Source organism: Myotis yumanensis, unplaced genomic scaffold (genome assembly GCF_028538775.1).
Source record: "Myotis yumanensis isolate MYYU_CA2020_CCGP unplaced genomic scaffold, mMyoYum1.0.hap1 SCAF_18, whole genome shotgun sequence".
In the NCBI taxonomy this organism is placed as follows: domain Eukaryota; kingdom Metazoa; phylum Chordata; class Mammalia; order Chiroptera; family Vespertilionidae; genus Myotis; species Myotis yumanensis.
The window spans coordinates 2060985-2085839 of NW_027223769.1; the positions used below are offsets into that span (position 1 = coordinate 2060985).

The following is a 24855-nucleotide window of genomic DNA, read 5'->3' on the forward strand; positions in this document are numbered from 1 at the left end:
ATCACGTTGTCACTGTCATTGCCTCCCTGGGGTCCTGTTCCAATACGAGAGGATCCGGAGTGGGATTCTCTTCCTCTCCCCTGTTCTGATCCATCCCACAATCCCATCGCCCATCGCCTGTCGCCGGTCGAATCCAAGCTACTTGCTTTCACTGTAACCCTGAGATCCTGTGCCTCCCAAGCTGGAGCCAGTCCATGTTCCTGACATTGTGTGAACCCCCCAGCCCCGTGTGCCAGCACAGGAGACGCCTTCCCGCCCCCTCTTCCAGCCCAGAAAGCAAGCACAACACACGCGTTTCTCTCTCCCCACTGATGTATTTGATAATTGTCCAGAACCAGAGATGGCATCAGCCAGGGTGGGGGGACGCTGAGGGGGAGTAAAAAAGAGCCCAGGGAGGGGGCTGGGAAGTAGAGGTGAGGAGAGGGAGAGGAACAGAGACACAGAAAAGAGAGGAGAGAGGCGGGGACGGGTGGGGGGGGTGGGGGGGGTGGGGGAGGGTGGGGAGAGAAGCCAGCAGAGGGAGAGGGCTGGAGATACTTTGAGGGGGTGGGGCCAAGGTGGGGACCAAGGGGAGAGAGGACCCCTCCCCAGAGAATACAAAATTGGGGGGACTGGAGGGGGCGCTCCTGGGCTTCGGGGGCAGGGAAGAGATGGGTGAGGTGGTGGGGCTGAGGTCAGTAGTAGGTTTCCTTCTCCACCCAACCTGGAGAGGAAAGAAACAGACACAGAGAGAGACAGGCATGGAAAGAAACACCAAGACAGAGAAAAAGAGAGAGAGAGACACACATGGGAAGGAACCAAGAAGGAGAGAGACACACGTGGAAAGACAGAGAGGAGGCCCAGAGAGGCAGGGAGAGAGAAGAGTTGGAAAGGGAAGGGAGAGACGAGGACATAGAAGGGAGGTGGGGAGACAGAGAGTGAGGTTAGCGCCAGACCAGCCGCCGGGGTGCCGCCCCGCCCCGCCCCCGCGGTGCCTGCCTGTTCCCTCAGCCACTCCTCTGTCCCGCCCTTCTGCCCCTGTAGCCCCTCACCCCCGGGGTTCCTGCGCAGGATGAGTTTGCGAATTTCGTCATAGACGAAGATGAGGAAGCTGTAGGGGAAGGCACAGAACCACCAGCTGGGCCTGCGGAGATGGGACAACAGGAGGCGTCAGTGTGGGGCCGAGATGGGGCAGTGGGCAGAGTCCCAGAGGACAGGAGGGGCCACGCTGAGGGGGGTTCTCCCTTGACCCCTCCTGCCCACAAGAAGGGGTGCCTCGGCCATGGCTGCGGGCCGGGCTCTTCCGAGCACCCACTGTGAGGACACCCCACAGTGGAGGGGGAGGCTTGGTGGCTGCAGAACAGGGGCTGCAGTGGGGACCCAGAGAAGGGGGTTCCGGGAGACACCAAGAGAGGGGGCCTGTGAGGTGGCCCCTGGGGAGATTCCTGTAGGCTCCTCCCGGTGGCAGGAAGTCCTGGGAGTGTGAGGGGCACTCACTTGAGAGGGTACATGCGAAGGGCCACGTCCATGCCGGGGCAGTAGGACAGGAAGGCAGCGAGGGCCGTCTCCTCAAACAAGCCGAAGATCAGGATCTTGTTCCTGGAGGCATAGGCAGGGCTGGACCAGCAGCCCTAACCCACCCACAGACAGAGGCACCCCCAAGGCAGGCAGAGAGGCCGGCACAGAGACACAGGGAGACAGACAGAAAGAGGCAGAGAGGCAAAAAGGGATCCGGGCAGATGGCCACAATGAAAGATAAAGACAGGAAGGCAGAAACCACGACAGACACGCAGGCAGGCAGGTGCGTGAAAAGGTAAAGCAGATCTGGAGAGGGACCCAGGAACACACACACACACACACACACACACACCAGAGATACAGAGATGCAGAGAGAGGGAGAGGGGTCAACTGAGAGGCAAAAAACGGAAACAGCAGGAGGGGAGGCAGGCACGCAGCCCTCACTTCATGCCCTGCTGGAAGACCGAGTTCCTGCGGGTCTTGCAGATGATCAGGTCAGCCCACTGGACGACCACGATGCTCACAAAGAAGGCCGTGTGGCACGTGAACTCCACCACTTTCCTCTGCTCGTACGTCTGCAAGAGCCATGACCAGCGTGCAGGACGGCAGTCAGTGTGCCTGTGGCCCGGCCCCAGGCTCCCTGTCTGCACCCGGGCAAAGCAGGGACTCTCCCGATGGGGTCCCCCAGCACCTCAGAAAGGTCTCCCCTCTTAGGCTCATGCCTCATGGGAAGTCAGGGATGTACTTGGAAGGAGAGGTTAACGGTGACCTCAGTCGTCAGTTGGGGACCAGGGACCATCCCTGGCATCGAGGGGAGTGGGAGGAGGTCGAGGACCCCATGGGCCTCCCGAGGGGACAGACACCAGTGGGCTTTGAAGGGACAGACAGCGATGGGAAGAAGGCAGCGAAGGTGTCTCGCCTGGCAGGGCAGAGAGTGTGTGGCCCGTAGACACCAGGCCCTGACAGGCTGGGCCTAGGGCTCCGGAGGCCCTGCGTGTCCAGCAAGGGTGTTCATCTGGACTCTGGGGCAGAAGGGCCATCGTAGGAAGCAGGACAGCTTGCATGGGGGACGCTGGCTGGGAGCCCTGCCATGCTGTGGGGCCAGCCCCACTCACCCACTGCTGCCCGTAACTGTCCTCAAGGTCATTGATGGTGCGGTCGTCCCAGTTCAACCGGATGCCCACCAGGTTGCCAGGCAAGAAACCATTTTCTGCCAGGATCACAAAGTAGGAGAAGAAGCCTCCGAGAGCTTGGATCATTCCTGAGAGGAGGAGAGAGGGGAGGCGTGGAGAGGCTCGGGTGGGCTGACAGCCAGCCCACGGCACCTCTGGGGCCCCTTGAGACCCCCACCTGGCGGAGGGTGGGCCCCTCAGTCCTCATGCTAAACAGCATCTGGGGCTGGGCTCTCAGAGGCCCGTCTGGTGGCGAGCACCTGAGATGGGTCACCTGGGACAGAAGCTCGGGGAGAGGGCTCCCCAGACAGATAACCTGGTGGCCCCTCCCACCTGACGAGGCCCCCTGAACACCAGGACATCCCCGAGGACACTTGGGCTTAAGTCTTAACCACATGCAGGAATGACCTCCCCAGGCTCCTGATCACCACCGGGAAGCCTCTGCTTCCTGGAACATCCCAGTGACGGGGAGCTCAGCACCTCAGGCTCAGCACTCATCACCTCTAGCAGCAGGTTGAGGAGGAGGCAGAGAGAAATGCCCTCATAGAGCTCACAGGCTGGTCTCATCCTTCCCATCACGGAGGTTGGGGAGCAGCCTGGGGCCAACCCTGTTCTGCTACTCAGTGTCCCATGTGCCCCCCGGGTGCACCCCCCTTTCAGGCCTGTCCCCCACCGTGGTGACCACCACCCATCTGTAAGCCACTTCTTCCAGACCTGCAGCACCAAGTCCTACTTGTTCTCCACTCATCCAGCACAAGGTTTCTGGGTACCCACAGTGGGCCAGGCACTGCGCTAGGTTTTGGGCCAACAGCCATAGTCAAGGCAGGGTCCCCAGATCCTCACCAATCTGCCCGTAGGCCATGCTGATGAGCCGCTCATTAACCAGCTTGTCAGTGCGCGGGTTCCTGGGCTGTCTCTTCATGATGTCACTCTCTGCAGCCTCGTATGCCAATGAGATGGCAGGGACCTGGGCAGGAGAGGCTGGGTGAGCCGGGGAGTGAGGGACCCTGCCCCCAGGGCCCTGGGCGTGGCTGTGGGCTCACCATGTCAGTGCCCAGGTCGATGCAGAGGATGGTGATGGTGCCCAGAGGCAGTGGGATGTTGGCCATGATGAACAGTAGGAAGGGTGTGATCTCAGGGATGTTGCTGGTCAGGGTATAGGCAATGGACTTCTTCAGGTTGTCAAAGATCAGGCGGCCTGTGGCAGGGACTGGTTCAGACCTCAGGTGCTCAAACCATCGCATCCTATTCCCTCTGCCCCTTCCCTGCTCAATTCACGGGTCCTTACTAATCCATCTCCTCACCTGCCCACTGTCCACACAAACGTCCAACCATATTACCCCTGTCCAAACCGTTCTTGAAATACAACCGCTTTGGAAGACGGTTTGGCAGTCTCTAAGGTTAAATCTCCCCTTCCCTATTGACCCAGTAGACCTGCTCTAGGCTTCTACCCAAGGGAAATCGGTGCTTCTGTCCACCAAAAGGCAAGTGTGGATGTTCAGCATAGTGTTAGTCATGATAGCAAAAGCCAGAACCGACCCCCATGTCAATCGACAGGGGAGTGGATAAATAAACCGGCCCATCCACACAGTGGAATACCACGCAGCAAGGAAAAGGATCAAGCTGGGTCACACCCAACTCCATGGATGAATCTCACAGATGATCCACTGAGTGAAAAAAGCCACAAACAAAAGCTTTCATATTGCATGATTCCATTTAGATGAGATTTGAAAGTGATTTATAGAGCCCAAAGTCAAGCTAGTGGTTGTTTCTGGGAGCAGGGATAAAGGCTGGAGGGGACCTGATGAAACTCAAGGGGCTGGTGGTTGCACAGATGTGTACATGTGTAAAAGTCATTGAGCTGCCCACCTTACACCTTACTGTACATGTCATAATCCAATAGCCCTGGCTGGTTTGGCTCCGTGGGCAGAGCATCGGCCTGCGGACTGAAGGGTCCCAGGTTCAATTCCGGTCAAAGGCACATGCAGGCTCAATCCCCAGTGTGAGGTGTGCAGGAGGCAGCTGATCAATGATTCTCTCTCATCATTGATATTTTTATCTCTCTCTCCCTCTCAATTCCTCTCTGAAATCAATAAAAATATATTTAAAAAAAATTCAATCAGTACAGTGTATACAAAGTACAAAGAAACTAAAGACGACTCCAGCCAGCCCCTCGCTCCACCATCTCTCATGTGCTGAGAGACAAGAGCAACAAGATATGTCGTGAAGGAACAGGAGCCCTGGCTGGTTTGGCTCAGTGGCTAGAGTGTCGGCCTGTGGACCAAAGGGTCCCAGATTCGATTCCGGTCAAGGGCACGTACCTTGATTGCAAGCTCCTCCCTGCCTGGGCCCTGGTCAGGGCCTGTGCAGGAGGCAACCAATCGATGTGTTTCTCTCACATCGATGTTTCTGTGTTCCCCTATCTCATCCACTCTCCCTAAAAATCAATGGAAAAATATCCGCAGGTGAGGATTAACCAAAAAAAACCCAAAAAACAAAAAACAAAAAGAAAGGAGGGACCGGAAAGTAGGCTGCAGGCATGTACGGATGGTTTGATCACCTTTGTGTAACAATAAGACGATTAGGTGTTTACACCTGCTATTCACTCTCCCTCTAATGCAGTGGTTCTCAACCTTGGCCTCATCCTCCGGAAATTCTGTTTCTTTGTTACTAATGTTGTGACCCCACCCCATACCAAAGAAACAGAATTTCTGGAGGATGAGGCCCAGAAATCAGGGTTTTAAAAGGATTCCCAGGTGATTCTAATGTGCAGCCAAGGTTGCAAACCACTGCTCTAATGCATGCACTACTCTCCACAAACTAGCGGTATCTCATCCTAAGACATTTATGGATGAAACAATTACTTAAATGTGCTTGAACGTGATCCAGAGTGTGTAGTGGGGGAGGGGAAATGAAACAAGATCTGCATGAGCTGTAACTGTCCGAGCTGGGTGTCGGTGACAGCGGGGTTCACTATGCTGTTCACTCTGCTTTGGAGATAACAGGGACTTCCCCTCATGGAAATTAAACTCTGCTGTTGTCACTCCAGAGAGGCCTTGTCCTCCCTCTCTAAGGAGGAAGGAACCCCATTAGCATCTGTCATAGCACCCTACTTTCTTTCTTAGCACTTATCGCAATTTGCAGTTATGCATTTATTTGTTGGTGAACTTAAAGCTGTCTCTCCCACAGAGGGACCATGCTCTGCTCACAGCTGTGTCTCCAGCACCCTGTGTGATGCATAAAGTAGGGTCCTAGTAAATGTCTGGAAGACGTGAGCACGCATATCCATGCGTGTGTGCATTGCATACACGCAGATGCACAGGGTTAGCCATGGTGTCCTCTGGGAGGCAGGAGACAAGGGAAAGGGCATTTAATGTGTCACTTCAGGCTCAGCTTTCCTGTTTGAATTCTCTCTTGCACATAATTTTTTACACGGGGGACATTTCCGATGGGGAGAGAGAAGCTGGGAGAAAGGACGCCGCAGCACGAACAGTGATTACTTGTGGGTGGTGAGGTTCCGGGCAGTTCCAACTTCCTTCTTCACGCTTCTCTACATTTTAGATAATTACCATGAGCTACTTTGACGATCAGAATAAAATTAAACGTGAACAAGCCCCAGCCTGGCCTGTGCAGCTCAGTTGGCTGAGTGTCCTCCGGGCACCAAAAGGTTGCTGGTTTGCCCACTTGATCCCCAGTAGGGGGTGTGCGAGAGGCAGCCAATCGATGTTGCCCTCACACTGATGTTTCTCCCTCTCTCTTTCTCTCCCTTCCTCTCCTTATAAAAATCATTTTTTAAAAATGAGAACAAGCCCCATCAGTGGCTGTATCAAGACCCGTCAGGAGGTGGGGCCCAGGCTGTGTGGCCTGGGCTCCCAGGGCCCCTGTCTCACACACTCAGCTTCCTCTGCCTGTAGCTCCCTCCCTGGCACTGCCCACGTGGTCCTGGGCGGCTTCCAGGACCCTGACCCCCGATGGGTGAGGGCCTCCTGTGGGACCCTCTGCTCCTGTGTTTGCACTTACAAGGGTTTAAAAATGCTTCTGAATCTTCTCATCAGCCTGGGCCTGCGCTGGGCAACACTGGGACCCAGGAGAGCAACCTCTCGGTCCTGCCCCCAGGAAGCCCCAACCCCGCGGGGAGGGAGACTGAAAGGAGAAGCCCGGGCTCCTTGGTCACAGTGGGGTTCCGGGGTCTCCTTGCCATGCATCCCTGGCCTAGGCCCTTCCTTTTCCCCAGCCTCAGGCAGGGACTCCGTGTCCAGGGCCACCGGCCACTCACCCTCCTCCACACCCGTGACGATGGAGGCAAAGTTGTCGTCCAGCAGAATCATGTCCGCCGCCTGCTTTGAGACGTCAGAGCCAGCGATGCCCATGGCCACCCCGATGTCGGCCTTCTTCAGCGCGGGGGAGTCGTTCACGCCGTCCCCAGTCACAGCCACGATGGCCCCCTGCAGGGAGAGAGGGTGAGAAGGCCGCCCGAGTCCAGCCCGGCCCGGCCCCTCCGAGGAGCCCGGCGCAGCCCACCTGTCTCTGACAGCCCTCCACGATGATGAGCTTCTGCTGGGGGGACGTGCGGGCGAAGACGATCTCCGTGTGGTTCTGCAGGATCTCGTCGATTTGCTCGGAGGTGAAGTCCTTGAGGTCGGTGCCGTGGATCACACAGGCCTTGGCGTCCCTGGGAAGAGCGGGAGTGGTCAGGAAGGACGTGTGGGGAGTGGTGCGGCGACCGATGGGCAGGGTGCCGGCAGGCCAGAGCCCCAGACGGGAGAGGCAGAGGACCTGCTCTGAAGCGGAGGCTCAGGGAGGCTGAATGACTTGGTCAAGGTCACACGGCCCGGAGTGCAAAGCTGGGATGTGAGGCTACTCCAGCCTGCAGTCCTCACCGGTGGAGGAGGAACGGGACCAGGGCGCCGAGTCCACAGAGGAGGCCCGGCAGGAAGGGGGCCGCCGCCCCCTGGGGAGAAGGTGCTCACCGGGGGTTGACCTGGCTGACGGGAATGTTGAGCCGGGCGGCAATGTCCTCCACAGTCTCGTTGCCCTCGGAGATGATGCCCACACCCTTGGCAATGGCCTTTGCCGTGATGGGGTGATCGCCCGTGACCATGATGACCTGTGGGCATTGTTTGGGGATGGTCCAGCCTCTGCCCTGGCCCCTGGGGCGCCGGCCCTGTCCCCCCAGCGGCCCCGGGCCACACCTTGATGCCTGCGCTGCGGCACTTGCCCACTGCATCCGGGACGGCCGCCCGGGGCGGGTCGATCATGGACATGAGGCCCACGAAGCACAGGTTGTCTGTGGTGAAGTTCACGTCATCACAGTCGAAGGCAAAGCCCTTGGGGAACTGCTCCTCAGGCAGGTAGTAATGGCAGAAACCTGGTGGCAGAGACGGTGCAGGCATGAGGGCCCCCACCCCAGGCCTCTGGCCTCTTGCCCCACGGCTCCTGGCCTCCAGTCCCAGCAGTCATCCCCAGTGGGCCAGCCAGCCAGCCAACAGTCATCCCCTGTCATCCCTTCTCATTCATTCATTCATTCATTCATTCAGGGTGCATTCTGGGAGACCCTATTCTGAGCCAGCTCTGGGCAGTGTCACCCCGTCCTTACCCCCAGAGAGGACCCCGCCCGCGCCCCAACTCAGCCCCACCCATGCTGCGCACCCAGCACCCGCTCGCCCAGGCCTCCGAGCTCGAGGTAGGCGTTCTGGAAGGCTTCCTTCATCTCCTCGTCCAGGGGCTGCTCCTTGCCCTGAAGCAGGATGGTGGCGCAGCGGTCCAGGATGCGCTCAGGGGCGCCCTTCATCACCAGCAGGTACCGGTTGTCATTGGGGTCCTCGGTCTCATGGATGGAGAGCTGGGGACAGGGGAGAGGGTGGGAGTGCCTGAGCCTCACCGGGACCTGGAGCTGCCCAAACCGGCAGGGAGAGGACCCCAGCCCCACTGGAGCCGGGGCGCCAGGACAGGCAGCCCCCCCCAGAGGTGCTAGCTACACCGCTAGCTGAGATCATTGTTTCTCAGACCCTGCAGAGAGCTCTGCTCTCCCCTGCCAGTTTCTGTCTCTACCGCAGACATTTCTGCCCCTCTGATTTCCCACAGAAATACCAGCTGTCCACAGGACGCATGCCTCTCTCCCTACCCGTGGCCTCCCCCGTCTCCTTATCCCACATCTGGGCCTCCCCACATCTGGTCGGCTCACCTGTGAAATGCACCCAGATTCTGATCTCCTGGCCACCACCACCTCTCACATGGGACATCGCAGCAGCCTCCACACTGAAGCCCCATTCAGCCTTCCCTGCCCCATAGCATTTCTCCCCCACAGCAGACACGTCCTTTAACAGTGTGAGTTAATGGGAAGTGGTGCAGCCACTTTGGAAAACAGTCTGGCAGCTCCCCAAAATGCAGAGTTACCCTGTGACCCAGCCATCCCCTAGCATACCCCCAAGAGACATGCAGACTGCTCCCACCCAAACACTTGTACCGTGAATGTTCGCAGCAGCGTTATTCACACTAGCCGACAGGAACAAACACATTGTGGCCTATCCATTCAATGGAAGATTATTCGGCCATGAAAAGGATGAAACACTGATCCCTGCTACATGGATAAACCTTGAAAACATTATGCTGCGTGAAAGAAGCCACATACAAAAGGCCATTTATGTGAAAAGTCCAGAACAGGCAAATCCATAGAGACAGGAAGTAGATTAGTGTTGGCCTAGGGCTTGGGGAGGGGGGGAGGTTGAGGGCAACAGTTAAGGAAAGTGGGGTTTCTTTTTGAGGTGATAAATGTGCTAAAATTGACTGTGTAGATGACAGCACATCCCTGTGAAAATACTAAAAGTACTGAGTTACACACTTTAAATGGGTGAGCTATGGCATGTGAATTAATCTCTCTAAAGCTGTTTGAAAATGTGAGGCAAGCCCTGGCTGGCGTGGCTCAGTGGTTCAAGCACCGAAAGGTCGAGGGTTTGATTTCCGGGCAAGGGCAGGTACTTGGGTTGCAGGTTCTCTCCCTGCTCCGGTTGGGGCTCGTGTGAGAGGCAACCAATTGATGCGGCTCTCTCACATCGATGTTTCTCTCTCTCTCTCTTCCCCTCTCCCCCTCACTCCCTCTCTCTCTTCTGTTTTCTTTAAAAATCAATGGGAAAAAGGAAAACAATATCCTTTGGTGAGGATTAACAAAAAAATATTAAATTAAAGAACATAAGTCAGGTTCCATCTCTCCCCTGCTCAGAGCCCTCCCGTGGCTCATGTCCCCAACAGAGTCACACCCAAGACCTCTCCACGGCCCGGAAGGCCTGCCAGGACCTGGCCCAGCATCCACTGCCCTCAGCTCCCACCACATTCCCTGGCTTTCTGCTCTGCCACACTGGCTGCCTGGCTCTTGTTGAAACACGTCAACATACTCCTACCTCAGGGCCTTTGCACATACTGTGCCCACTGCCTGGGACACTTCCCCTGGCTCCCACCCTCAGCACGATGACCGGCAGAAATATTCCCCACTTCCTTGTGCCTTTGTCATTGTCTGTTTTCTAGCACTAGAGAGTAAGTTCCATGAGAGGGACTCACTGGGTATCTACCCCCAGGATCTAAACCACGTGTGTGACACGCGGTGGCTGCTCAAAAAAAAATGTAAATGAATGAAAGAGACCCCCGGCTGGTTCCCACGCTCTGCTGCGGGAAGATCTTTACTCCTCCGTTTCCTGCTCCGGCAGAGACCTCGCTCTTGCTCAGCTCTGTTCCTCTCCCTGCCAGGTGGGCACTATCATTCCCATTTTACAGATGGGGAAACCAAGGCTCTGTGAAGGTTAGTAACCTACCCAAAGCAGGAGGGCAGCAGGGCTGACCGCTAAGGCATCAGAGAGAAAGGGAGGTCCAGGCCGGTACCTGGTATTTGTTGGTGGAGTTAAAGGGGATCTCGGCCACTTTCTTGTTCCGTTCCCGCATCAGCTTCACGGAGCCGGACGACAGCTCGATGCACTTGAGCAGGGCCGACTCCGAGGCATCGCCGGCCACGTCCCTCTGGGGAGAGAGGGCTGTCAGGGCAGAGCAGCAGGGGTGGGCGTGGGCGGGGCCAAAGCCAGGCGGGCAGCCGGACCCACCTTGAGCACAGGGATGTTGTCCTGACCACCCTTGAAGACGGCCCTGTTGCAGAGCCCGGCGATGTGGGACAGGGCCACCCAGGTGTGCGAGCTCTTGTCGAACGAGGTCCCTGGAGGAGGCACGTGTCACAGCTGGGGGCGTGTGGGGCCAGGCCCCCTGGGTCCCCGCCTGGATCCCACCCTCACCTGACTGGTCCTCCGTGGTGTCGGCCTCGTGGATCTGGTTGTCAAACCACATGTGGGCAACCGTCATGCGGTTCTGGGTGAGGGTCCCTGTCTTGTCCGAGCAGATGGTGGACGTGGAGCCCAGGGTCTCTACAGCCTCCAGGTTTTTCACAAGGCAGTTCTTCCGGGCCATGCGCTTGGCAGTCAGTGTCAGGCACACCTGCGGATGCACGGGGACAGGCAAGGTACAGGCAGAGGCAGGCGGCAGGATTGGACCAGCAATACGAGCGCCAGCCACCCAACTGCCTCGCCCAGGGAGAAAGGTGTCACCCAGCAATTCCACCCCAAGGCACAAACCAACAGAAAAATGTGTCTCAAAAGACATGTACTGGAATGTCCACAGCAGCAGCACTTACAATAGTTTCAAAATGAAAACAACCCCAATGCCCACTAACAGCAGGAGGGATAAATAAATTGTGGAATAAAGATGGAATATTATATAACAATGAAAAAGAGCAAGCTACTGTTGCAGGCAACTGCATGGATAAAGTTCAAAAATATGATGTTCAGCCCTAGCCTTTTTGCTCAGTGGATAGAGCATCAGCCTACAGACGGAAGGGTCCCAGATTTGATTCTGGTCAAGGGCATATGCCCAGGTTGCAGGCTTGATCCCCAGTAGGAGGTGTGCAGGAGGCAGCTGATCAATGATTCTGTCTCATTAAAGTCTCTCTCCTCCGCACCCACCCCCAGGATGTTCAGCAAAAAAAAAGAAACAGAAACAAGAATTGACACTGAATATTCCAATTGACCTGAAGCAGGAAAGCTGTGCCTCAGCAGGGCCCGTGTAGGGGTTTCCCTGGGGGTGGACGCAGGGGCTGGGTGAGGTCTTGAAGGGGATTCTGGGGACCTTGAGCCGGTGCAGCTGACATGAGTGTTCCATTTGCCCTGATGCTCAGTCTGTACCTTCTCACGTGCAACCCCATGTGTGTGTATTCGATGTCTGTGAACAGCCTTTGGCCAAGAGTAGCTTCAAATATGGTGAAGTGGGAAACTCTGCCTGCTAATATTCTCCTATATAATAAAGAGCTAATATGCTAATTAGACCAAACAGCAGAATGACCGTCTGGACAAAGCTGAGGCTGCCAGGGCCGGCTGGGGCTGCGAGGGGTTGTGAGAGCCAATCCCCTTTGCACGAATTTCGTGCATCGGGCCTCTAGTATTAACTAAAAGGATCAAGAGGCAGACGAGTCTTCTTAGGACCATCCCTTCGACGTGCATGAAAACTTCTAACACGCTGCAACGTGCCCACGCCTGTGGGAGGAGCGCAGAGAGCGGACTTCCGTAAGGGGGCTGGCGGCTGAGCGGAGGAAAGGGGACTGTTATCTTATTTTTAAACTACTTTAATGTCTTTTTTATTTTTTTAAATATATTTTTTATTGATTTCAGAGAAGAAGAGAGCGGGAGAGAAACAGAATCCTCAATGATGAGAGAGATGATCGTTGATCGGCTGCCTCTTGCACACCCCTTACTGGGGATCGAGCCTGAAACCCGAGCATGTGCCCTTGACTGGAATCGAACCTGGGACCCTTCAGTCTGCAGGCCGACACTCTATCCACTGAGCCAAACCAGCTAGGGCTTTAATGTCTTTTTTAGATTTCTACCACTATCACTACGGTGTACTTCTTAAATTTGTGAGTTAACTTTAAAAAGATAGACTTGTTAGTCCTTTATGCCTTGTAGTGTTTCTCAAGATTTTTGTTTGTTTGTTTTGTTAATGAGGTTCTCTGAGTCCCAGGACCCTCCTCATTCAAGATCTAGGAGGCTCAGCCTGAAATACCCAAGTTGCCCTTATCAAGAACATTGAAATCCACACCCCAGCCCCTCCTCCCTCAGACCCAGTAGTAGAGGGTCCTCCTCCCCCAGACCCAGGGGTCTGGACCCCCAGCCCACCCTCCCCCAAACCCACTGTAAAGTCCAGGCCTTACAGTGACCGTGGCCAGCAGGCCCTCTGGGACATTGGCCACGATGATGCCGATGAGGAAGATGACAGCCTCGAGCCAGGTGTACCCAAGAATGAGGGAGAGGACGAAGAAGGAGACGCCCAGGAAGACGGCCACGCCAGTGATGAGCTGGATGAAGTGCTCGATCTCGATGGCGATGGGTGTCTTGCCCACCTCCAGCCCTGAGGCCAGGGTGGCGATGCGGCCCATGACAGTGCGGTCCCCTGTGGCCACCACCACGCCCCGAGCCGTGCCTGTGGGGCCACAGGGGATTAGGCTGAGGTGTGGGGAGGAGCTCCGTGAGGTTCAGGGGGACCTGGGCCCGTCTGGACCAGCCCTGCCCAACCTGGTGCCCCCACCGCACCCCACCGCACCTTCCACACAGTTGGTGGAAAAGAAGGTGATGTTCCGGGTCTCCAAGGGGTTGTCGTGTGTGCAGTCGGGAGAGCGGGTCTGGGGTTCGGACTCGCCGGTCAGGGAGGAGTTGTCCACCTGGGGGTGGGTGCGGAGGAGAGAGGGCTTAGCCCGGGGCCTGGGATCAGGGGCCGTTTGTCCACAGGAGACTGGGCCTGAAGTCTGTGTCCCTTGAGGTCACAGCTAGAAGCCTGGGTGGGTGGGTGGGTGGGTGGGTGAGTGGTGTTTGAAAGGCCAGAGGTTGGGCTCCTGCAGATGGATGGAGAGGGTACAGGGCTTCTGCCAAAGTCTCAGGCACCTATGGGTCTGCGGGGTGGGGACAGGAGCCTAGACCAAGCATGTCAAACTCACGGCCCACAGGCCACATGCAGCCCACAACGAATATTTTTGCGGCCCAGCCAATATAATGGTATGTAAGAAACGTTTTAATAAAAATTTCGTAACTTGATTTTTACAATATCCTGTTATACATAATTATTAATTAAGAACTACAACACTCGCCAATGACTGATTACTATAAATCATGTTGCATTCATTTCCCTTACGCGCCTTACGTGCGGGCGCACCATTTCTCTCCACCAATACTAGCAGCAAATATTTTAGCAGCCGATGGCCACGTCATTAGCCTTAGACTGACTTGTTTGGTGTGCGCAACAGGAAATATTTTGCTTTCGGAGAACAGGAAAAATAGGTTTGTTTGCATTATGCTTATTAATTTGTGCAGTTATTCAGTGTCTGGTAAGTTCATGTTCAAGAAAAAATATTAATTTTTATTAAAATGTTCTATTATTTTATGTTAACGATTACTCATTTATTTCAGCCCTTTATATTCAGCATGTCTCTATCGAAATAAACCTACGTTTCTATGAAAATTGAAGCTTTTGTTTTTTTGCACCCCACATAAAATTAAACCCTGTTTATTTGGCCCCTGTTAGCCTTTGAATTTGACATGCTTGGCCTAGACTCCTAGGTTTGAAGGAGGAGGGCCTGGGGCCTGGACTCCTGGGTCTGAGGGAGGAGGGGTTGGGGGCCTGGACTCCTGGGTCTGAGGGAGGAGGGGCTGGGGGCCTGGACTCCTGGGTCTGAGGGAGGAGGGGTTGGGGACCTGGACTCCTGGGTCTGAGGGAGGAGGGGCTGGGGCCTGGACTTCTGGGTCTGAGGGAGGAGGGGTTGGGGACCTGGACTCCTGGGTCTGAGGGAGGAGGGGCTGGGGCCTGGACTCCTGGGTCTGAGGGAGGAGGGGTTGGGGACCTGGACTCCTGGGTCTGAGGGAGGAGGGGCTGGGGGCCTGAACTTCTGGGTGTGAGGGAGGAGGGGCTGGGGGCCTGGACTCCTGGGTGTGAGGGAGGAGGGGCTGGGGGCCTGGACTCCTGGGTCTGAGGGAGGAGGGGCTGGGGGCCTGGACTCCTGGGTGTGAGGGAGGAGGGGCTGGGGGCCTGGACTCCTGGGTGTGAGGGAGGAGGGGCTGGGGGCCTGGACTCCTGGGTCTGAGGGAGGAGGGGCTGGGGGCCTGGACTCCTGGGTCTGAGGGAGGAGGGGCTGGGGCCTGGACTCCTGGGTCTGAGGGAGGAGGGGCTGGGGGCCTGGACTCCTGGGTCTGAGGGAGGAGGGGCTGGGGGCCTGGACTCCTGGGTCTGAGGGAGGAGGGGCTGGGGGCCTGGACTCCTGGGTCTGAGGGAGGAGGGGCTGGGGGCCTGGACTCCTGGGTCTGAGGGAGGAGGGGCTGGGGGCCTGGACTCCTGGGTCTGAGGGAGGAGGGGCTGGGGGCCTGGACTCCTGGGTCTGAGGGAGGAGGGGCTGGGGGCCTGGACTCCTGGGTCTGAGGGAGGAGGGGCTGGGGGCCTGGACTCCTGGGTCTGAGGGAGGAGGGGCTGGGGGCCTGGACTCCTGGGTCTGAGGGAGGAGGGGCTGGGGGCCTGGACTCCTGGGTCTGAGGGAGGAGGGGCTGGGGGCCTGGACTCCTGGGTCTGAGGGAGGAGGGGCTGGGGCCTGGACTCCTGGGTCTGAGGGAGGAGGGGCTGGGGGCCTGGACTCCTGGGTCTGAGGGAGGAGGGGCTGGGGGCCTGGACTCCTGGGTCTGAGGGAGGAGGGGCTGGGGGCCTGGACTCCAGGCCACTCTAGGAAGAGCAGAGCTGGGCCCCAGGCCCAGGCCCACCTTGCAGCCGTGGGCTGAGATAATCCGCAGGTCTGCTGGGACTCGGTCTCCACCCTTGATCTCCACCAGGTCCCCGACCACCACCTCCTCAGCATTCACCTGCATCTTCTCACCTTCCCGGATCACGAGGGCTTGCTGGGGAGGGATGGAAAGGAGTCACCTCCCGGACTCTCTCCCTGCAGTCTCTTGGCAGGGCACCCACCACCTGTCCCCTCCCCCTTTGGCCTTTCCTGGGCACCCGCACCTGGGGAACCATGTTCTTGAAGGACTCCATGATCTTGGAGCTCTTGGCCTCCTGGTAGTAGGAGAAGCAGCCGGTGATGATGACCACGGCCGCCAGCACGATGCCCAGGTAGAGCTGCGGGGAGATGCAGGGTCAGGCTGGCCGAGCCCTCCCCACCCCCCCCACCCCGCCGAGTTTGTGGAATCTGGGAAGGGAGCTGTGTGCCAATGGGGGTTTGTAATTGTGTGTCTGACCCCAGGGCTGTGTCCATGTAAAGGTCTGTGTGTCAGTCTCTCTTGTCTGTGAGTCTGTCTGCCTATCATGTGTGAGTCCCTCTTTCTGAGCATGAGTGTTTAGGTGTCTGGGTCTGTCCATCTCTCTATTTTGTCCATCTCTCTGTCTGCCTTCGGTCTGTGTTAGAGAATCTGGGGTGTGCTAGTGTCTGTCCCTGTGTCTGTCTGTTTAGGTCAGTGTGTATGTCTGACCGTCTGCATGCCTGGCTTTAAATTTATGGGACTGTGTTTGAGTCTCTGTGTGTGAACCTTTGTCTCTGTCTGTTGGTCTCGCTTCCTGTTTGGGTTTAATTTCTGAGAATACTGTGTGTTTGTGCCTGATCCTCATGTTTGCCTGCTTGCAACGCTGTGTGTTCGAGGTCCTGTGTCTCTTTCCATCAGCCTGTCTGTACCCGTGTGCCTGAACTAGGTGGCTGCGTGGCTGTACCCAAGTGTGACTGCACTGACTCTGCGCATGTGTATCTGTGCGTGTGTGTGCAGGCAAGAATCTATATGTAATCAGTGCGTGGGCCTGTGTTCATGGGCATGTCATGTGTCCCTGTGTTGGTAGTTGGGCCCTGACAGCCCCGTAGTTGGGTTTGCCTGGGTCTCTACATGAGCAAGCTCTCTCTTTGGGCTCTTTCAGGCCACAGCCCCCGGTGGTGCCTGCCCCCGAGGCCACTGAGATCACACAGTCTTGGGACGGAGCCCAGCTTACGTGTCCTGCTGTGTGATCTTGGGTAAGTGACTTGGCCATCTGAGGCTGTTTCCCTTGTCCTTTCTCCAGTTCTTTCATGGGATGATTGTGAAAGGCAGCAGAGAAAGGGAGGGGAGTGGGCTCTGAAAAGTCTACGGGGACAGGGAGAAGCGCCTTGTGCAGAGCAGGGTGGAGGGCACTCACGTTGTCCCCAGAGGGGTCGTCCTCGGTGCCCGCCTGGATGCCGTAGGCCAGGAAGCAGAGGATGGCCCCGATCCACAGCAGGATAGAGAAGCCCCCGAAGAGCTGGCGGCAGAACTTGACCCACTCGGGGGTGGTGGGCGGCGGCGTGAGCGCATTAGGCCCGTCCCGGGCCAGGATCTCCTGGGCTTTGCTGTGGGTCAGACCCTGGGGGCACAGGTCTCACACAGAACCTTCCCCGAGCAGCCCCGGCACCCCAGCACTCCACGCGCACCCCAGGACCCGGCCCAGCCCAGCCCACACCCAGGCCCGCGCACCTGCACGCAGTCCGTGTTGTACTTCCGGCAGACCTCCTCCACCGACATCTTGTGCTCTGTCTGAGGAACGAGGGTTTGAGGGGAGGCATGTGACTGTGGGGCCCAGGGCTGGGGTGGGGCCTGTCTGGGACCCGGTGCGGTGCCAAGGGCAGGGCTTACCATGGCCACCTCCTTCTTGAGGTCCTCCATGTCCCGGCGCTCCTTGGCGGCCTTGCTCTTCTTGGGCGAGCTCTTGTCATCTTTCTTGTCCTGCGAGGTGGCGACACGATAGCTGTCAGAGCCACCAGACTGCGGGCGAGAAGGGGTTACGGGGGCACCGGTCCTCCGAGCCACTCTCCCCTGCCCTGTGTCTCTCATGGTGGGATTCCCTCTGGCTCTTGGTGTCTCTTAAACTTGTGAGTCTCATCTCTGCCAAATGGCCCCACCGCCTCTGGCTCCACGTGCTGCTGGGGGTCTGTCCCTGAGGGTCTCCATCGGGGTGTCTGCGCGTCTCTCTGTTTCTGCGCCCAGGTCTGCTGTCACTTCCTCTGTCTCTATGTGTCTTTTTACTTCTGTGTGTCTCCTCTGTCTCCTTCTCCCCCACTCCAGGCCTGTCCAACCTTCCAAGTGTCTGTGTCTTGTATCTGTCTGCCTCTCTCTTGATTTGTCTGGGTCTCTGTTTATGCCTCTCTATCTTGTTCTGTTTTGTCTCCCCCTGTCTCTCCCTGTCTCCCCCTGTCTCTGCATCTCTGTGGCTATTTCTATCCCTGATCTCTCGCCCTCCTCACTTAATGCTGTCTGCCTGTGTCTCTCTCTGTCTGAGTCTCGCTGCCTGGGTCTCTCTATGACTTTTGTTTCCCTCTGCTCTCCAGCTCTTTATGTCTCTCTGTCTCTCACACAATGTCTGTCTCCATCTCTTGAACCATCTCTGTCTGCTGAGTCCAGCTGAGTCTGTCCCTCTGGGTTCCTTCTCCAGACCCAGGAGTCCAGGCCCCCAGCCTGGGATCTCAGCCTCTCTAAGTGTCAGTATTTTCTGTCTTTGCATCTTTCCGCATCCTTATCTCTGCCCCTCTCGGTCTTGTGTCTGCCTTCATCTCTCAATCTGCCTCTGCTCTGTGAGGCTCGGTGAGTTTCTCCCTAACTGTCTCTCACTGTCTCACTCTGCAGTCTTCCTCTCTGTGTCTGTCTGTCTCTGCACCCAGCTTGGCATCTGTCCCTCCCGCTCCAGCTCTCATGTATGTTGCTCACCCTGCTCTTCTCCTCCGGTCTCTTACCCTGGGCCTCACTCCCCAGCCCCACGGATGTTTCAGTCTGTCTCTCAGAGGACCCAGCACATCTTGGGAGCCAGCCAGCCTGAGGGCTTTGATTGACAAGCTGTGGGTCCCTGCCACTCTCCTGTGAACAGGTTGGACAGGGGTGGACACAGTCAGGTCTCTGGAGGACAGAGTGGGAGCTGGCTGGGATTAGGGGTGCACAAGAGCAAGAGGCAGAAGCCCCAGGCCTGGCTTGACTGGATGCGGTGAGGGCGAGTGACCGAAGTCCCAGTCTGGCAGCCTGGGCAGATGGGGAAGGCAGTGTCCTGGGACGGTGAAGGGAGGGGTGGGGAGAGGCCGAGTGCTGGTGGAGGGCTGCTGACAGATCCCATGGGCCCATGGCCAGGCCAGGATCCCAGGCTCAGCGAGGCTCAGCGATAATCTCCTCGTGACCTTGCAGAGGGCTGAGCTGCCTGCTATCTGCCCCCAGACCCGAGGCTGAGCTTGGGGGGCTACTGGGCAGGGCTGCAGCCTAGAGCTTCTGGGACAGAACAGGGGGTGGGAGGGAGGGTTGGCCCTGGGCCAGCCCTGCAGCAGCATTGCGCCTGACACGGCGCACAGAGGCTTGGGGACAGTGAGGACACTCCTTCAGCCTCAGTCCCAGGAGGGGTCTCAGCCTCTGCAGAGAAGTAGACCCATGGAGGAGAGATGTGGAGATATTAGCTCCTGGGGTCAGGGTAGAGATATGAAGGGGGAGGCAGGAGAGGAAAGATGGGGGCCTGGCTGGAGTCGGGAAGAAAGCCAGCTGTGCATCCCTGAAGCCTTAGGGGAGGCTGGGAACTGATGCTCTGGTCCCTGTGAGGCCTAGGAGTGGGACCTGGACCCTGGGTCTTCTAGAGGAGGAGCTGGGACCTGGACCCCTGGGTCTGAGGGAGGAGGGGCTGGGGCCTGGACTCCTGGGTCTGAGGGAGGAGGGGCTGGGGCCTGGACTCCTGGGTCTGAGGGAGGAGGGGCTGGGGCCTGGACTCCTGGGTCTGAGGGAGGAGGGCTTGGGGGCCTGGACCCCTAGGTCTGAGGGAGGAAGGGCTGGGGGCCTGGACCCTAGTCTGAGGGAGGGGGCTGGGCGACCTTGGCTCTTGCTTGCCCTTGCCATGACCAGACTCCCTTGGGGACAGGCTTCCATCTGTTGGAGGGGGAGCTGAGACTTTCCCAGTGAAGGCAGGAGGCCCAGAGGGGTGCACTGCAGGGCGGGAGCACCTTCAAGAGTGGGGGGCGCGCCTGTCTCGCTGCAGTCTGCCTATGTGGCTCCTTGCCATTTTCTGTGCTGTCCGCCTCCCTGATGCCCTCAGCTCACACAGTCTCGGTACCTGGCCAGCCCGTCCCTCCCCCCTCAGGGTATCTGTACATCATCTTTGGGCATCTCTCCCTCCACCTCCCCTATTGCCTTCTGTCTCCTCCTCCCACTCGGGCTAACTCAGGTTGTGTCTGGAGAGCACGTGTGTCCTTGGGTCACCTCTCTCAGCCTGTTTCTCTCCTTGTCTCTCTATGGCTTACTAGGTCTCTCTGCCCGTGTCTCTTTCTTTCTCTTTCTCCCTGTCTCTTTTGGAGTATCTCTTTGTCCCTGCATTTTTCTCCATCTTGCCATGTCTCTGTCTCTGCTTCCATGTCTAAAGCACCTCACTTCTCTTCTTGTCCCCACTTCTTTTCCCAAGTTCCCCCCAACCCTCCTGCCCGCCCCCCCGGCCCCCGCCCCCGCCCCCCGACAGTTCCTTCTCTAAGGCCTTTAGCCTCAGTCCTCTCTTCCATCTGCCATGCGTCCCCTTTCTCCATCCCACTTACCTGGAAGCATCACTGACTCCCACCCCCCCTTCCTCTCCCTAGTCCTCTCCCCACCCATTTCTTCTCCCTATCCCCCCTCACCCACCTCAATCCACAGATCTGACACCCCATCCCCCACCTCCATCCCTGGGCCCATCAGCTGTTCATCCGCCATCTTTCTCCCCATCCCTCATATTCTCTTTTTCTTAGCTTCTCCCATCCAGACCCTCTCTCTGCATCTCACCCAGCCTAGCCCACCCGCTCTCCCATCCCTCTCCTCCCCCACCCCACGGGCCCCAGGCACTCAGGGAGGAATCCAGGGCTGCTGGGGGTCAGGTGGTCAGCCAGGAAAGGAGGCGGCATCTGTTGGAGAGACTCGCAGACAGACAAGGACACACGGACACTGAGGCAAGGGCATAGCCAGGCATGCGGGATCCCCCTCCCACCGCCCCCCACCACGCATTTGCAAACGTTTGCCTTCAGCCAGGCACTCCGTCCCCAGCCAGGGTTCTCCTGCTCCTCCCAGCCCCAATGTTTGCTCCCCCAGATAAGGGCTGAACACAACCGCAGCCCCAGGCCGCACTGCACCGCACTGCAGAGACCCCCTCCCCCTCTCAGGCCTGGAAGGAGAAAGAGAGGTCATCTGGTCCCCACCCGGCCAGGGAAGCAGAGGGGCTTCAACACCCCCAGACACAAACACCAGCCGGCAGACACACCCAGACGTGGTTGCAGAGGGTCAGACACACCGGGCTACACAATCGCAGGCGGACGGTGCTCCCAGGGCCTGGCAGAGCCAGGAGCTCACACGCGCGCACAAGCACACGCACGCACAGAGACTGGGCATGCCACAGCATCGGGCAGGCAGGGATGCGGAGGCCGGTCCGTGCCCCGCGGACCCGCACACAGAGACAGGCCGACATGCGGCACAGACCCCGACCCAGGTGGCCAAACACATTCCCCCGGAGACACGGCAAGCGCGGGCCGGGTCAGCGCGCTCATAACTGGACCCTCCAGGTTGCGCACAGGCACCGCCCCGCCGCCCGAGCACCTACCCCCATCTTGGCGGCTTCAGAGGTCACGGGCCCGCAGGCGGGGAAGGGGCCGGGGAAGGGGCCTCGGGGTGGGCTCAGGCGCGGGCTCGGGCTGGGGGCCTCTGCAGCGCCCGCGCCGTCCGCGTCCGTCGGCCGTCAGCCCTACCGCACAGGGTCTGCGGCGGCCGCCGCCTCCGCTGTCTCATATGCCCGCGCCCGCGGGGGGGACCGGCGCCGGCCAATCAGGGGCGCCGCCGCCCTGACGAACAGCCCGCGGCCCCGCCTCCGGTACTGCAGCTGTCCTCCCCGCCCCCAGCCTCCGCCAAGGGAGAACGTTGCAGGAGGGGGATTCCGGAGATCCCCCGCAATGAAAAACCTAGAGACCCTCACAATGTGGGGGCGCCTCCGAGGAGGGGGCACTGAGGGAGGGAGAGCCCCGGAATTCCCCTCATTGTGGGGTATGCCACGAGGGGGAGGGCTGGGCTGTGGGAGGTGGACACCCGGTGCGGGGAAAGCCCGGTAAACCACCGCAGCGAGGCGGGGGGCCCAGAGCACCTCTGTCCGCAGTGAAGGGGGGCGGGGGGGCGGCTGGAGACTGCGTGGGGTTCTGCTCAGGAGGGGGCGCTGTAAAGGGCACAAGTGGGAAGGGAGACCCCACAATGAGGAGGGGGTGCTACAGAGCGAGCGGGGAGGAGACCTGAGGCCCCTCAATGTGTGTATTCCTCCTGCCCCTCACCTTGGCAGAGCCATCCAATAAGACACAACTGCACAGGCCCACAGGAGGCACATCACAACCAGAGGCCGCACTCAGCACCACAGCCACGGTCACCCAGGTAGCCCAGACCCTGGGGACACACACGCACCACTCCATCACACCCCACCTCAGCTTGACAATCACAGCACCCTCACTCACACACACTGCACTGCCCCCTCACAAAACCTCAAGCAAGCCTCACGAACACGGAGAAATGAAATGCACATAGCACAAACCTCACACACCACCACACCACAACACAATCACAGTCATAAAGTGCCATGTAGATTAACACACCCCCTCGGAACACTACACCATATCTGGCCTCGTGCCAGCTCACACAGAGACCCAAAACCATGCCACCCACAGAACCAACACACATCCACACTCAGCGTCATCGCACACCACAGGCCTCACACTGCCTCCAGACACCACAGGGGCCTTTGTGGACGCTGTTGCATGGTCACACAACACACACACACACCATCACATATGCGCCTCCCCAGTATATCTGGGCATGAACAAAGGCCCTCAGTGCCAAAATGACAAATTATGGTTGCTAATTGTTAATGATGGACTCACACAGCACAACAATTCACAGAAACATCACTCGATGCCATCCCACACACCTCCCATGCTGTACACACCATCTATTGGGGTGTTATTGTGTACACCTTTGTGGCACCTCCAAATACACCCCAACGTCCTCACCCATATGCCACACACATCCATGTTGGTATGCGTATGCACATACAGACCCACAGCCGGCACCCATACCCCAGGCCTGCCACATACACCCAGCACCCCAGCAGTCACCCAGTGGAACCCGAGGAGTCATGGTCTCCCACCCCACCCCTGGGCTCTATGAGGAATGTTCCAGACTCTCCCTGAGGAGAGTAGAAGGAGCAGAGAACCTGTCCCTGTGGCTTTCTCGGAATGTGGGTCTCCTCTCCACCTATGGGAGTGTTCACAGGCAAGGAGCAGTGTGAGCCTGGTGTGTCAGTAGGAGGCAGGGAGGCAGTTTCTTGGCTTCTCCCAGCACCCAGAGCCTCAGCCCAATGCCCTACTCTGACCTATCCCCTTCCCTCTCTGCTGTCCCTTGTTGCTATGGTAACAGGGAGGCCGAATATGCAGCAAAGGAGGCTGGGCCAGCAGACCTGGCCTGTCTCCATGGAGACTGGGGAAGGGAGGGCACATTTTTTAAGCCAGGTATTTGGACCCCAGGCTCCTCTCCCCAACTCTGTCTCCTTCCTGGGGGAGCAAGAGAGAACCTGTCAACATATCTCCTCCCTCTCCTGACACCTTGGCCTGCAGGAATGAGCGAGGACCATGGGGAAGGGATGGAGAGACAGAGAAGCCTGGAGGTGTCCGGGTCCCAAGAGATTCTAGGTTCTCTCCTCCTACTCTCCAGCTGGGCTCGGGAAGCCTTGGTCCCCACACCCCACGCTAGACACGCACTCCCTCCTCAGGCACCACCCTGGTGAGACTGATGACTGTGCATGGTGCTCTGCGGAATTGGGGGGGAAGACTTAGGAAGGTCACAGGGATGGACAACGACAGGGGAACTCAGCACTAGAGACAGGGGCACCTAAGAGGAGAAATGGACACATAGTCCAGGACCAGAGAGAGGCAGATACAGATGGACAAAAACAGAGATGAGAAAATGGATGGAGGGAGACAGAGCAACAGAAGTACTCAGTGAAGGTGACACAGACACAGGGACACAGACAGTTAGAAAACTGAAGACACTCCAAGATAAAGACTGGAGAGACTCAGAGCAGAAATGGGGGTGGGGGTGAGACTCGGAAATGGGAAGAACCCAGAGATGATCAGCAGTGTGGTATTGGGACCAGGACTGGGAGAGACTAGAAATGTCTGCAAATGTAGTCTAGTCTCTGGACAGACTCACAGTATGGGCCAAGGGCAGAGACATCGATTAGAGTCTGTAAGAGACATGTGGAGACAACAGAACCATTGAGACACAAGCTCACTCTCACACTTGTCCCTGAGGGCAAGTGTCTGATACAGAAGGGGCTGAATGGGGATTGAGGGTGCTGTGTAATAGGCAGGTATCTTGGGGTGTGACCTGCCCGAGTTCTACCAAGGCAGGCCCCGCCGGGGAGACAGAGCAGTGCTGCAGCCGGTCCGGTGCTGAACGGACAGCTCCCTGCTCTGGGCCACAGGGGCAGGGCCAGTCTCTCTGCCTCGCGCTGTCCGTTTGGCTTCGCTCACTGCTCTAGTCCCCTCCGGTCACCCTGTAGTTTCCTATGGCTTCTTGTCTCTCACCTTCTCTGCTCCACCTCAATTCCTGCTTCTCTCAGCCTCAATTCCCAGGTACCCTCCCTGCTTCCTGTCTCCCCCTCCGCCCATCTCTCATCCTTTCACCTCATCTGCCCCGAACTCTCCTTCCCTATCCCTCTCTGCACCCCTCATTGTCTCTCCCCACCTCTCCCCCCCATCTGGGTCTCTTCCCATTCTCTCTCTCCCCCACCTCTCCCCTCCTACTCGGCCTTGTTTTGGCTCTCGCTGCGTGACCTTCACTCGTCCTTTCTCAGCTGCAGTTTCCACAGAAACCTCCAGCTGGGCGCGGGAGGGAGGGACAGAAAACAGACCCACCCTCTTCCCTCTCTGCGGGGATTTATCCTCCCTCTCTGGGGGCTGGGGAGGTACATTTTCAGCAGACACACAGGGTCGGCCACAGACGTTTGAAGATGGCCTCATGGATGTATGTACACACACATATGCGCATGACTGCAACGTCGCCAATCATCCCTGCCTAGGCACACACCACCACCACACGGGCCCCCAGGCACCACCACA

At 58.0% G+C, this 24855-nt stretch overlaps 1 protein-coding gene across 1 annotated transcript; it reads right to left on the reverse strand.

Moving 5' to 3' along the window:
- Positions 1 to 294: 294 nt before the first annotated feature.
- Positions 295 to 21469, reverse strand: ATP1A3 (ATPase Na+/K+ transporting subunit alpha 3). The gene is made up of 23 exons (XM_070397855.1): positions 21303 to 21469; positions 17360 to 17449; positions 17201 to 17260; positions 16887 to 17090; positions 15735 to 15848; positions 15491 to 15625; positions 13296 to 13413; positions 12907 to 13175; positions 10943 to 11141; positions 10757 to 10866; positions 10542 to 10676; positions 8319 to 8511; positions 7862 to 8037; positions 7640 to 7776; positions 7191 to 7341; positions 6946 to 7114; positions 3713 to 3867; positions 3513 to 3636; positions 2613 to 2758; positions 1942 to 2072; positions 1477 to 1578; positions 1032 to 1123; positions 295 to 703 (listed from the first exon to the last, which is right to left on the reverse strand). Exons 1-23 carry the CDS (start codon positions 21306 to 21308, stop codon positions 675 to 677), a joined length of 3045 nt encoding a protein of 1014 aa, XP_070253956.1. The 5' UTR covers positions 21309 to 21469; the 3' UTR covers positions 295 to 674.
- Positions 21470 to 24855: the final 3386 nt, after the last annotated feature.

Bases quoted from the DNA above. Each gene is read 5' to 3' on its own strand.
- ATP1A3 (XM_070397855.1), bottom strand. The intron at 7,342-7,639 runs GTGAGCACCTTC...CGCTCTTCCCAG, and splicing joins GTCAGCCAGGTCAACCCCCG to GGACGCCAAGGCCTGTGTGA. The intron at 3,868-6,945 runs GTGAGTGGCCGG...TCCCTGCCACAG, and splicing joins CGTCACGGGTGTGGAGGAGG to GCCGCCTGATCTTTGACAAC.